The 13,414-nt window shown below is 58.5% G+C and overlaps 2 protein-coding genes across 2 annotated transcripts; both read right to left on the minus strand.

Moving 5' to 3' along the window:
- Positions 1-412: 412 nt before the first annotated feature.
- ATF6B (activating transcription factor 6 beta) lies at positions 413-9,572 on the minus strand. Its single transcript, XM_081094960.1, has 18 exons — positions 9,447-9,572; positions 8,988-9,067; positions 8,812-8,890; positions 8,536-8,627; positions 7,701-7,836; positions 4,900-4,982; positions 4,630-4,765; positions 4,417-4,548; positions 4,158-4,291; positions 3,484-3,669; positions 3,312-3,403; positions 2,717-2,902; positions 2,464-2,571; positions 2,292-2,373; positions 2,054-2,124; positions 1,748-1,859; positions 1,542-1,626; positions 413-1,096 (listed from the first exon to the last, which is right to left on the minus strand). Exons 1-18 carry the CDS (start codon positions 9,526-9,528, stop codon positions 870-872), a joined length of 2,103 nt encoding a protein of 700 aa, XP_080951086.1. The 5' UTR covers positions 9,529-9,572; the 3' UTR covers positions 413-869.
- A 462-nt stretch (positions 9,573-10,034) lies between these two features.
- FKBPL (FKBP prolyl isomerase like) lies at positions 10,035-11,565 on the minus strand. Its single transcript, XM_081093520.1, has one exon. The coding sequence runs from the start codon at positions 11,111-11,113 to the stop codon at positions 10,073-10,075; it is 1,041 nt and encodes a 346-aa protein (XP_080949646.1). The 5' UTR covers positions 11,114-11,565; the 3' UTR covers positions 10,035-10,072.
- Positions 11,566-13,414: the final 1,849 nt, after the last annotated feature.

Here is a 13,414-nt window from a genome sequence, read left to right on the forward strand (position 1 = left end):
AGGGCCAACACCATGCTCCTCAACACCCTTCCCTGCTCCCGCCCCAGCCCTTCTCCCCGGGGCCCTTTCTGGGCACAGTCCTGGGCCCCAGCTCAGTTGTTTGTCCAGGAAAGTGAGGGGAGGGAGGGGAACCTGCTAGAATGCAGGGGACCCAGGGAGGCACTCACCCCAAAGGGCGTGGGCCCTGTCCTTCCTGTTTACTCAGACACATTCCAGGATCTGTGTCCCCTGGGCTGTGACACCACAGGGCATCCCTCCCCCCCCGCCCGTCCACAGGGCAAGGGGGTCCCGGCCTGTGACCCCACCCAGCCCACCCCATAGCCAGCTGTCTCCAGCGCTTGACTCAGGCACCCTGGCCTGGAGAAGCCTTTCCCCCAAACGCTTGTCATGAGCCAGGAAGGCAGCCACAATTCCTTTAACTCCCTCCAAGTTGTTTATTTAATAATAATAATAATTAAAAAAAGATGCACACACACACATAAATCTGATCTTCTTCACCACCCTTCCTTTATACCCAGAAACAAGCTCCTAACGTAAAATGGCCTTTGTCCCGCTCTCCAACTAGAGTCCCACCTCTACCCCCAAAAGAGGAGCCAAGAGTCCAGAGCCCCCCCCCCCCCAGCCTCACCCTCACTCAGTCCCCTCAAGAGAGAGGCAGGGGCTGCGTGTTTAGGGAAATGAGAGGAGCCCTACATTCCAAAAAGGGGCGAAGAGAGGTGAGCCCCCTCACCACCAAATAAGTGCTTAACCCCACACCCTGTCCTTCCATTACCAACTGCCCAAGCCCAGGAATCAGGAAAATAAGAAAGGGTCCCACTTGGTGACTCCTCCCCCGCCCCCTAGTCCTAAGTCCATGTGAGAGGCAGAGGTCAGGGGTGATTGAGGTAGAGGGGCCGATGGGTGGCCTGGTGGGCCTGGCCGGCTGCAGAAGCTGAGAAGGGGCCACCTGTGGCATTGCCCGGGGTGGAAGGCTGTTTTCGGAGCGAGGGGGGCACCGTGGAGGTCTTGATGTGAATCACCCTGGTGTCCATGACCTCACACTCGATCTGCATCATCTCCTCATAGTCCCCAGGGGCACCCCGCCCTGACAGGGTCTCTGTGAGAAGGGGAGTAAGAAAGAGAAGGGGGAGGCAAACAGAGAGGGTGGGAAAAGCAGCAGTGGACAGGGGGAAAGGGAACAGTGACCAGGCGGGTCCAGCGCGGGAGTGAACAAGTCAGTGCAGGGGAGGGGGAGGGGAGGAAAAGGCCATTGGCGAGTGTGAGGTCAGAGGGAGGGCATCGAGAGAAAACGGAGGTGAGGCCAGCAGGTTCCCAGCGCCCCCCTCTCCCGGCACCGACCCCGCCCCGTCCTCCTCCCTTCCGTCTCCTGCATCTTGGCCTGCTCTGCACCCATTTCCTGCTTCTTCTCACCCAGGACCTAGCATCTCTCTGCACGCCCCACTCCCCTCTGCTCCCCCCTCAGCTCCTCATGCGGGATATCCCTATCAGAATGTCCCCCTTCCTCAATTCCAGGACCCCTCCCCACACCGGGAAGGAATTACCATTGGGGGCCATGGCGGGCATCACCAGGGACATCTTGGGCCGAGAGGTCTTATTGTGGCTGATGGCTGGGAGCAGCAGGTGGTCCTGGGAAACACAGGGGCCAGGCCCGGAGGGTGAAGGTGCTGCTCTCCGGCCTTGACCTGAACACACACTGCTGGGACCCCAGGGGGATGGGGATGGGGATGGGTCGGAAGGAGGAGCTCACCCGCCGGAAGGAGACAACATAAAATGTGTCTTCCCGTCGGTCAATTGCATCCAGGAACTCTGGCTGTGAACGGTCCGGGTGGCGATATAGCTGCAGCTGGCCCACAGAATCCCTAGGCAGGTGGGAAAACAGGATTTGGAACTGGGGGAAGTGGGGAGAAGATGAGGGGAAAAAGACAGGAGACCCCGGTAGGTGAGGGAGGCGTAAGGCCACTGGTGGCAGTGGTGACAGCGCAGGCCAGCTCTTGGGGGTATAGCTCTTCAGAATGGAACCCACTTCATAAGGAAGCACAGCCCCCAGACTCACCTTTCTGGGGGCTCGGGGGGCTGAGTGGGGACTGCCTTAACTGGAGGCAACTTCTTCCGTCGCTGAGACTTCTGGAAGGAGAAGTGTCTAAGGATTTGAAGAGGGCGAAGGGAGCAGGGAGAGAGAGACGCCCCGGAAGCTGGTACCAGCTCATACCCACCCTGCCACTTCCTCAGCACTCCCTCAAACCTCCACAGGGACATGTCCCTCAGAACCCAGGACAAGCAGCCCTGCCCACCTGTCTCTCCTGGGCCCTGCGGGGCACCTTCCGCCGGCCTCTCTGGTGGCGCTGCACCCAGCCGCTCAGCTCGTCAGCAAGCCTGGGAAGTGGAGCAGGAAGGAGAGACGGGGCTCCAGAACACATCGCATGATCGGCAGGGGAGGTGCCCCAGCCCTGGGCCCCCCCGCACCTGAGGGACTCGGTTCGGTTGAAGTGCCGGCAATCCGAGGAGAGGAAGAGCTGGTCCAGGCCTGGCAGCAGCAGCTCCGCGGCGCCCCCGGGGAGCGCCGTCAGGTTCCTGGAGTGCGGCAGGGAGGAGGCAGTGGTCGCAGCTGCCCAGTCCGCCACCAGAGGAGGCCCTGATGGTGGAGCACCTGTGGCTTCCCTCAAAAAGCAAAGGTGAACTTGGGGAAGAAGACACCCCCGAAAGTAAGAGGGCTCACCTGAAACTCGGCCGGCCCTCGAGGCTGGGCTGGGGTTCCTGGGGGCCCTGGGAGGGGTCCTGGAGGGACTGGACTCCAAGGGCGGGCAGCTGCGCTGAGAACTCCAGCAGGTGTCTCCGGGGCCGAGGCTCCTCTCCGCTCATGCTCATCCGAGAAGAGACGGGAGCCGGAGGAGGCTCACTGATGCTGTGGGCGGGGAGGACAGGGCACGGGGAGAAGTCCAGCTTACCAAGGGCAGGTGAGGGCAAGCGCTCTGCTATCCATGACTGACACCCTTCACCAGTGAGATGGAATGAGAACAGTCCCTACACCATGGGGCCAGGAAATGAGAGAAAAGGAGCGGCCTAACCTAGAGCCCAGATCTCGGGAAACACCTGGATGTTTTCATCACCGCTGTCAGCACCACTGCCCAGCACTGCCATTCGTCAGATTAATGACAGCTAGAAGGGAGCGCTGGGCACATCCTGCCCCCGGACACCACGGCTGTCTGTGAGTGGGGCGATGGGGGGAGGGCGCCACAGCAGCAACCAGGTGGCCGAGAGGGGGCGGGGGGGGGCTCCATTCCGAAGGTTCTGGGGAGCAAGGAGGGGCTCACCTGACAGGCCCAAAGTTGAAGGCAATGAAGAGAAGGAAGACCACGATGCAGACCACCTTCCTGTTCCCAGACCCTAACTTGAGTTCGCTGTTCTGAGGCGCAGAGGAGAGACAGAGGAGGGTGAGTCCCCCCAAGGGGCCTGTATTTCATCCCCCAAGGACAGAAGTCTCACCTCAGTCCACAGGGCCTCCAGCCGCCGCCGGAGGGCAGCGTTCTCCCGGCGCAGCTGCTGGTTGTCCGCCAGCACAGCCTGCAGCCGCGCCTCCAGCCCCTGCAGGTACTCCTTCTTCTTCCTCCGGGACTGGCAAGCCGATTCCCGGTTCTTGATCATTCGCTGCTGCCGCTTCAGCAGCTTTGCCTAGGCACCCAGAGGGTCCCCAAGAGAATGAAAGAGAGGCGAGGAGGGGAGGGGAGGGGCGGGAACCCCTGGCCCCCAGTCCAGGGGCTGCCCTCCTGACCTGACTTACAGCACCAGAGGGGGGCGCTCCTCTATAAAACACCTGCTCCTGCTCCTCAGCGGAGAGAAGTTAGACTTAGAAAGAGCGTCCTCGACCCGGTCCCCGCGGACGCTCGGTCCCCCTTGGTGGCTGCGTCTCCTCACGAGTCTCCTTTTTAGGCCCCAAGTGAACCTTGCCGACTGGTTTCCCAGGGAAGAGCCTGCCTCTGATAACAAACCTAAGGATCCCGGAACTACACACATAAGCAGGAGTCCACTCTGACCTTCCGGATCATCTTAAGGGTCGGCTTCCTCACTTCCTGCTCTCTCCTCATTCCAGTTCTCTCCCGTGGCAGACCTTCCTCTTCAGTTCCCATTACCAGCCCTGCCCCCTGCTCCCCAATACTTACGTCCACTTCCGGTGGGCAGGCGTTCCCAGGCATAGGAGCTGGAACAATGCTCTTCCTCTCAGGCCGAGGAGCAGGGGGGGCTGGCCCCTCAGGCTGGACTCGAATAGCACCTTGGATAAGGACAACTGGGGACACTGGGGCAAGTGAGCAGGAGAAGGAGGTCAGGGAGCCGTGAGGCAGGCGGGGGCTGTGCCCACAGCTGGGCACCCAAGGGCTCAGTGGCTGTGAGCTCCCTTAGGTCAGTCAGCAGGCGCAGTACCTGGGGGTGGCTGGGCAAGGGGCTGCAGAAGGACGGCGGTGCTGGGGGGCACCGCGCTGGGCGGCACTGGGACCGTGGTTATCACCACAGGTTTCGGCTGCAGTGGTGGCTTCCGGGCAGGCAGGGCTTTGCCTGACGGAGGGTGGAAGGAAGGAAGGAATGTCAGGACTGCAGGCCTTTGGCCAGAGACCCAGTGTCAGGAGGCCCCATTACCTGAGGAGCCCTCGGGGGGTGGGCCCATGCTGATCTGGACAGCTCCAAGTGGCGGGCCAGGGACATCCCGTAGGAGACACCCTTGAGGGGCTGGGGACTCGGTCTTCACTTCCAGTGCCTCCTTTCCTACCAAAGCCTACGGAGGCATTCCAGAAAATGCGCGTCAGGAGTGTCAAGGAGAGGAGCTGAGGGAGAAAAGCTGTCCTCCCTCGGAGAGCGAGGAAGAGGGAACTCAGTGCAGTGCCCGGAGGGGGGCACGCTGATGCTCACCTGGCTGGGGGGCTCTGTGGAGAGCAGGGAAGCCTCAGAGTTGATGGAGGAAGGAGAGACGGGTTCTGTCTTCGTCTGGACCCCTGTGGGTGGCAGGGTGAGACAAACAGCTGGAGATCAGCCAAACACTGAAGGAGAAGAAAGTTAAGATGGGGAAACGGGGACAGGGTCATTTCCCCTGGCACCCACAGAGAAAGCTGCTCTGGCCGAGGGCAGGCAATCCGGAGGCGCGGGTGCCCTGGGGCTGCTGGCTGCAGGCGCTCCTCCCGCCTCCGCCCGGCACTGCGCTCCGCGGGCTCCTTCCTCTTCCCACCAGCGCGGTTTCCTCAGGGCCATCCCTGCCCTCCCGCTGTCCCCGTCTCCCTCACAGGCCCGGTCCCTTCATGCAGAGGCCCAAGCAGCAAGAGACGCAGCACTCCTACGGGCCCACGCTCCTGCCTGCCTGGGTTCTCATCTCTCCCTGGCCTAATGCTAGCACACAGCTCCATGCTGACCACCGCCAAGCCTCAATCTCTGCCCACGACGGCTCCCCGTGCCCTGACCCTGATGCCCAAGCTCCTTGCTCGTCACTTCCATTCTCATGCCCCACCATTTACACAAATTCAACTGGACTTACACAAAGCTCACTGCTTGTCCTTTCGCACAAATTCCCTCCCTACGTCTGGCAGCCTCCCAGACACATCACCAAGCCACAGTCACCTCTGCGCCTTCGGGGCCTGTTAAATCTGTAAGACCCGCCGATTGCCCCCGGAGGTGAACTGAAACCCTCCCAAGGGCCAGAGGCAGCCCCAAGGTCACCAGTGTGCTACCACCTCTGGCCATACCACTCATTTTGGTACTTAATTATACAATCACTAATATTTCTAATCTAAATTTTAAAATCAATTTCTATTCTTGAATAGGCAATACAGTCATGTGATAAAAAATTCCCAGAGGAACAAAGGGTAATTCCTTGTCCACCAGCCACTCAGAACCCACCCTCGGAGGTACCCACTAGCTGAGCTACTAACCATCTGTTATAACCCTCAGGAGGCCCTCCGAAGGCAAGCACCATGCCTTATGCCTCATGTCTATCAAAGTGACGAGTAAAGTACAAGTCAAAAAACACAAGTTGTCCTAACCGCTTTGGCTCAGTGGATAGAGCGTCGGCCTGCGGACTGAAGGGTGCCTGGTTCGATTCTGGTCAAGGGCATGTACCTTGGTTGCAGGCACATCCCCATTAGTGAGTGTGCAGGAGGCAGCTGATAGATGTTTCTAACTCTCTATCCCTCTCCCTTCCCCTCTGTAAAAAATCAATAAAATATACTTAAAAAAACAAACACAAAAAAACACAAGTGTAGGGGAGAATCTGACTCCAGTAACACTACTGTTTGTAAAGTCATCAACAATGTTTTTGCTGTTCAAGGCTTTTCGATCTTTACTTTGTCCTCTTTGCAACTTTTAATAGTGTGCTGGATACAATGTTTGTTCCTCCAAATCCTCCCTCCATCCTTCCCTGCCCCATGAATCCCAGGAGGAAACATGAGTGGATTCCATTACCGGCTCCCTTACCCTCTTGCTTCTGGTTGGGACGCAGTGCCAGGAAACCCTGAAGGCACTTTGAGCTGAACAATCAGCCTGGCCAACCCTGGATTCCTCATGCCCCCTGAGTAGAGGGCTCCTGCTCTCACACCGCTATCCAGGGGACAGCACCATCACCCGCTGGACAGCTCCCCAGCCAGAAGCCCAGGCTTCCTCTTCGACCCCTGCTCAATGCCCAGGTCACTGCAGCTCATCCATTCTACTTTATTCTTTTTGCTTTCTTCTCGGCATCCAAATACTTTACTTGATTAACTGCGGGAGCCTCTTCCTTGGTTCTCTACCTCCAGCCTCTAGTCCCGCCTCTGCAGTCCATTCTCTACTCTGCCACCAGAGCTGTCTCCTAGGCAGACTGCGCTCCTGCCTGATTCTTCAGAGCTTCCCAACTGCCCACAGGACACCAACTAAGAGTCCTTCAGCAGGGTCCCCCCCGGCCCTACAACCTCTACGGCGCCTTGCCATCCCCACTCCCTGCTCGTATCCATCTAAAGACACACGTGCCCGCTCCCTCAGTCTCCTCTGCTAATTGCCATGCGTCCTTCCCAGCTCAGCCAGGAAGCCCTCCTCTGCAGCACATCCTGACGCAGCCCCGCGGGTGAAGGGCCCAGCGCTCCGAGAGTGACGCCACAGCGGCACACGCCACAGCGGCACACCGGTGTGCCCTGCTACTCGTCTTCCGCCCCCACCGCTCTACAGGAGTCTCCAGGCGGCGTGCTGGTCGTCTTTGTCATCTTTGCATCCCCAGCACCCTGTCCAGTACCTGGTATGAGTAGGTGCTCAATAAATGTTTACTGAATAAACACAGAAGGGTACCTAAACTTGGTAACACTTAAAAACAGCACAAATAATGTTGGTTATAGGATCTAGGAGTTGGGTCTATATTCCAATTTTTCTGTATGTTTAGGATTTTTTATAATAAAATGTTAGAGTGAAAAAAATAATATAAATAATTATGCCATAAACTGTCCAAAGTCTTTAAAATATGCAAAGCAACAGGAAATTAAATCACACAGCAGGATACTAGGAACAAGAAAAAGAAAGAAAAATCACACCCATCTCGTCAGTGCTGCCCTTGCTATGGTTGCCTGAAATTCTCCCTGCCACTCCCGGCCTTTCTCCTGATCATCTGTCATTTCCGCCCACCTTTTCCTCCTTGTCCTGTCCCCCCGCCACACCTGCCGGTGCTCCCTGGTAAAGCGGGGGGGGGGGGGGGCTGTGAGTACCTGAGGGGTCATCAGCGGTGGGGCCCACATTGATCTGGACCGTTTCACTCGGGGATGTTGGATCCTCTCCCAGCAGGCAGAGCGGCGGTGCCAAGGACTCTATCTTCACAACCAGCACCTCCCCTACACCAGGGGCCTGGGTGAAAGTGGGGGGGGGGGGGGGGGGAGGCCGCAGAAAGAAGGAAACAAAAAAGGGGAAGTGTTGAGAGTAAGAGCGGAACAAAGGCTTACAGCTCACGAACACCTATGCTCTGACACTCGCTTTGAAAGGCACAGCAGCTCCCTAAGCTGCCGCTGGCCCGGTTCTCTCCTGCTTGACTCCTGGGAGGGTGACGGCATCTCACGGTTTCAAATACTTAGAGGGGAACCTGGGCAGGAAGTTCCGGAAGTCCCCGCCGGCACGCTGCCACGCACCTCTATGCATTAAAAGGTTCCCCTTTCCCTGGCCAGTGTGGCTCAGTGGATAGAGCGTGGGCCTGCAGATTTAAGGGTCCCCGGTTCGATTCCAGGCAAGGGCACGTGCCTGGGTTGTGGGCTCGACCCCCAGTGTGGGGCGTGCAGGAGGCAGCGATCAGTGATTCTCTCTCATCACTGATGTTTCTATCTCGCTCTCCCTTTCCCTCCCTCTCTGGAATCAATATATATATACATACATACATATATACATATATATATATATATATATATATATATATATATATATATATATATTACAGCAAGTGAGAATGTGAAGATTGACAGGGAGGGAGAGAAGGCCCCACCCCACACACGTCCCCCTCAGCACCTAGGGCGCCGGGACCGGAGGAGTCCTCGCCGGCCCAGTGGGGGTTCTCACCCGGGGGGAGGGCTCCGTGGAAAGGCCCGACGACTCGGAGCTGAGAGAGGAGGAGGAGCAGGGAGAGGACGGCTCAGACTTCACCTGAAGATCTGGAGGAAGAGGGGGTAGGAAATGACCAGGAGGCGGAGCCCGAGAAGAGTCCACAAAGTGTCCACGGACGCGTGGGCGAGGGCCCCCCGCTGGCAAGGCGGGAGGAACACCGGCGGGGTGTCGGGTGTGAGGACCCGGGGAAGAGGAGGCCGCTGAGGGTGGAGGAGTCACATGGGCTCCTACCTGGAAAGAGAGGCAGGGGGTCCCACGGGGGCTCGGGGGGGCTGACATCCATCCCCACGTCCAGCATGCCGCTGCCGAACTGAAGGGGGGCATGGGGGGGCTGTGAGAAACGGCTGGGGCCGAGCCCGGGCTCCGGGGCCGCCGCCACCCACCGGGGCGGGTGCTGGGGGCAATACCGGGTCATCCTGCTCTGGGCAGCGGAAGAGCTGCGCCGGCTCCTCGGCCACCTGCTCCAGGCCGGCGTACAGCGTGCAGTCTGCAAGAGGCGCGGCGTCGGCGGGCGCGGGGGCGGGGGGTGTGGCGGGGGCGCGGCGGGGGGCGGGGGGCGCGGCGGGGGGGGGGGGCGTCCAGCCGCACTGGGCCCGCCGGCCGGACCCGCCGCCCGCCCCCTAGGAAGGCGATACCGCCGAACGCCAGCTCCTCCTCCCCGACCCCGGACCAGCTCGGCGCTCCCGCAGCGAGCAGCGGCCTCCCCAGCTCCCGCGCCCCCAAGCACCGCCGGACCCCCGCTCCGCCCTCCTTCGGAAGGTGGGTTCCGTCTTGGCCCGGCCTCCCCTCTGGGGCTCGCTTCCTCGCGGCGTGCCCAGGGCACCGCCGCCGCAGCCCTCCCCGCCGCCAGGCCGCCCTCCACGCACCCCAGTCCTCCGGGCCCAGCAGGTTGTCGGTGAAAAACCGCGTCGGGTCCGCAATCTCGCTGAGGAGCATTAGCTCCGCCATCTTTCCCCCGCCCCCCAACCACGAGCCGGGTCCGAGGCCCGCCTCCCTCCTCAGCAACTAAGGAGTTGACTCTTCAAAAAAGGGGGCGGTCCCGGAAGCTATTCTGACCAGTAAGACAGCTGGGTGCTGAGCACAGGCCTCCGAGGAAGAGGCGGCCCCACAGGCCGGGCCAATGGGAGCTCGGCGGGACCGGCCTAGCACCTGCGCATGCGCGGAAGGGGACCCAGCGCGAAAGCGCCTGGGAGGTGTAGTTTCCAGGGTGTAAAGGTCCCCCGGCTCCCGCGGACGGTACTAAATTTAGAACTTCGCTTCTACTCCTCTTCGGAAATGGGTAAGCCCCCTAAAATATAGTGCACGTGGCCATGGCTTTTTATGGTAAAAAAAAGGGGAAGAGGTGCACTGAGACCACTGCCACCTCCCTTAGGAAGGCAAACACTGGGAATGGGATATGGGCTGAAACCCTCCCTCAGGGCCCACGCCCCCAGATCTCACAGCACAGACCACGATTCACAGGTTTCTGTCCCTTTTAAGGGTTAACTTTTAATCAGCCAAACATCTTGCGGAGACCCTGAGCCAGTCCTGCATCTTGTTTCTTCCCCTGAAAGAGCACCTTTCCCAGCTCCTCCTGGGCTGCCCGGTTTTTTGGATCGACTGCCAGCACCTTCTTGAGGTCAGCAGTTGCTTTTTCCAGGTTTCCCAGGGCAGCCTGAGCAACCCCCCTTCGGTACAAGGCCTTCACATGCCCAGGCTCCCGCTCCAGCACCCGGTCACAGCTCTGGGCGGCCAGGTGGGGCTGTCCCAGCAGCAACTGACAGGCAGCCAGGTTGGCATGAAGGACAGTGCGCTCTGGAGAGCCAGGTGGAGGTAAAGTCAGCAGCAGCCGAAGAGCCCGTCCGTAGCATCGGGCAGCCCCTTCTGGGTCCCCAGCTCGAAATAACTCTGTTCCCCGCGCACGTTCTTGCCTAGCCAGGGCCTCCTTCTCGCTGGCCTCCAGCTCCCAGGAGTCCTGGCCCTGAGTGAAGGAAGCCAGTGTGAGCCGGACAGGAGGTCCAGAGTGCCCAGGGAGCTGCAGCTCCGCCTCCTCACCCTGACACATGGACTCCAAACATTTCTCTGTGAGCTCCCCCCAGGTTCCCTCCCTCCACGAGCCTAAGCCCATAGTTAGCTCTGTCCAGCCCTCTGGCAGCCCTGACCCAAAAGGAAACCCAAAAGCCAGTACGCGGCAGCGGGAGCCCAGCTTGGGTTTGTCCAAGCCGTGGCCACGGATTACGATCTTCTTGACAAAGCTCCCATCCGGACAGTCCCAGAGATCCGGAGCGCGGGGCGGCTCTGGCATCTCACTAGCCGATCCACGGGGCTTCTCGGCGTCTCCTTCGAGCGCAGCAGCCAGCTTTCCAGCCCCTGGAGGAACCTCTAGAAGTTGGCTGGGAGCTGGGCTCATCCTCAGCTCGAGAACTCCAGGCTCTTGGGGCTGCTGCCTAGTTTGAGCAGTTGGATGAAGGCTCTTCTTGGGGTTCCCTCCCCACTGTTGTTGCGGTTCAGAGATGCTTTTCTCTCCCACTGGATTGATTGGTAGCGTCTCCATTTCGCTGTCTGCTCCCCTCCCCGGTGGGTAAACAGTTTGGATCGGAAAGAGATGGACCAGATTCAGGTCAGACCTGAAAAATAACCAAAACAATGCTAACGGCAGATTCTTATTTAGACTCCTTTCCTGTCCTTCCGGGACCTGGGCCTCAAAGTTCTTGTTTCCTCCAAAAATCCCTGTGGGGCTCCAGCCTGGGTTCCACGCAGAATCCGGAACTACTAAGTCCACAAATCCCTGCGGTGCTGTGGCCACCCCAACGACGGACACCGATCGAGTCCAAAGGTCCTTGGGCGGCCGAAGCGTCCCGCCGGGTGGCGCTGCCGGATCACTCGGGTCACCTGCGCTTCCGACGCTACGAGCTCACTGAGCGCTGTCCTCCGCGTCACTGAGCGCTGTCCTCCGCGTCCTGCCGCAGGCGGAGAGCCGGCCGGGGCCAGGGCCGAGGCAGGAACCTACCGCTAACCTGAGCCCGCGCGGCGGCGAGTCCGGTGACGCCGCGCCCAGAAGGCGAGCAACCAGCCTTCTCCCGCCTCCCGATTGGCTGCCAGCAATCGGACCCACCCCCGCTCCCGGGAGCTCCAGGCCTTAGCAGCCGAACTGGGCCGGTCGAACCCAATCGGGCACGGCGGGTGGCCGGCCAGAAGCCCCGCACTGGCGGATTGGGGCGGATGCGGGAGAAGGGGTGGTGCGTGGCAGCGGCGGCAGACCAGCGCCCTCTCTTCGGGCGACCTCAAGCCCTGCGGGGTTGATTTTGTCCCCTTGTTCGGGGCTGCCCGGCAGAGGCCACCTTGCGCTCCTTGCCCGCGCTGTCCAGGCGCTCCAAGAGAATCCTTCTCCGCGTCCTGCACCCCCCCCCCCCCCCATATTCATCATGGCCTTCAAGCTCGCCCTCCTCAAGAAATCTTAGTGCTTTCAAATTGTGATGTTCATAGACAGCACCTGGGAAACTTTAATTTCAGGTTCTGCTTTAGGAAGTCTGGGATGGGGCCTGCAATTCTGCATTTCTAACAAGCACTTGGGCGCTGCTGCTACTGGTCCACGGACCACACTTAGTTTTTTAAAAATATATTTATTATTGAGTCAGAGATAAAGGGAGAGGAAGAGAGAGAGAAATATCAGTGAGAGAGAATCACTGATCAGCTGCCTCCTGCATGCCCCACGCCGGGATCAAGGCCACCACCTGGGCAAGTGCCCTGATGGGGAATCAGACCGTGACCTCTTGGTTCATAGGTGGACATGCAACCATTGAGCCACACCAGCTGGGCCACGGGCCACACTTTGAATAGCATGATTCTAGAATAACCTCACCCATTCCCTTCATCCCTTGCTCCGTGCCCCTTTAGTGTGTCCTATATCTTGTACATATAACTAGTATAACCTGCTCCACTGGGTGTATCAGTGGAAAACTGGGCCTCTTCCTCCTAATAGAAGATGTAGGTCCCTTTGTGGTTCAACCTTGCTTGTCCAGCAACCTGCACGGTTGGGCCACCAGAGCGCTTCAGGAAAGGAGAGTTGCACTTCCATACCTCACCTTGGCCCGTTTACTTGCTTTTTAACACCTACCATTGTGCATGTCTACAAGGACCATGCCAGGACAGTCAGGAGGGAAAACTTTCGTCATTATCCACAGGTGTGACTCAAAACTGTCCACTTCCTGTTTTGTGTTGAAACTCACTAACCTAGACTTTTTTTTCAAGTTTTATTCCTGGGTTCTGTGCCAGAGTGACCTTAGTACACTGTACACTGCACCTCCTTCCCTCTGTGGCTACATACTCTTGATTCTTGGAACCCCTGGGCTCTTGTTGAAAATTAATCTATCTTTTCTTCCTCCCTCTTCCTCTTTCCATTTCAGAGACTTCTGGGAAAGACAGGAAGTCTAGAATGAGTCACAAAAGGTTTTATTAGGTCATAATTCCTGTACAAAGGTTGCTAATTTGTGGTATGTGTGCCTTAATTGAGAGGGCCACTCCAATGACCCTTCAAAGATCAGCTTCTTTCAATAAAAAGAAACTATACTCTCCTAGAAATGTGTTGCTTTGTAATGTTCTCTTATTGGTATATGTGTGTATATATTTATCAAGCACCTGCTGTGTTCCAGGCAGCATGCTAAGAACTGGGGATGGATACCTAGGTGAATGAGCCAGACATAGTCCTTCTCTCATGGAATGTAAGTCTGGCCAAGGAGAAGAAGGATGAGGTGCTATGAGAGTAAATGAGGGGTGAGGGAATATTCCTTGAGGGTGAGACATTTTTACTGGCATCTAAAGAATTAGTTATTTTTCTAAAGCCTGAACAGAGAGA

Source organism: Myotis nattereri, assembly GCF_964212035.1.
Source record: "Myotis nattereri genome assembly, chromosome: 6".
In the NCBI taxonomy this organism is placed as follows: Eukaryota; Metazoa; Chordata; class Mammalia; order Chiroptera; family Vespertilionidae; genus Myotis; species Myotis nattereri.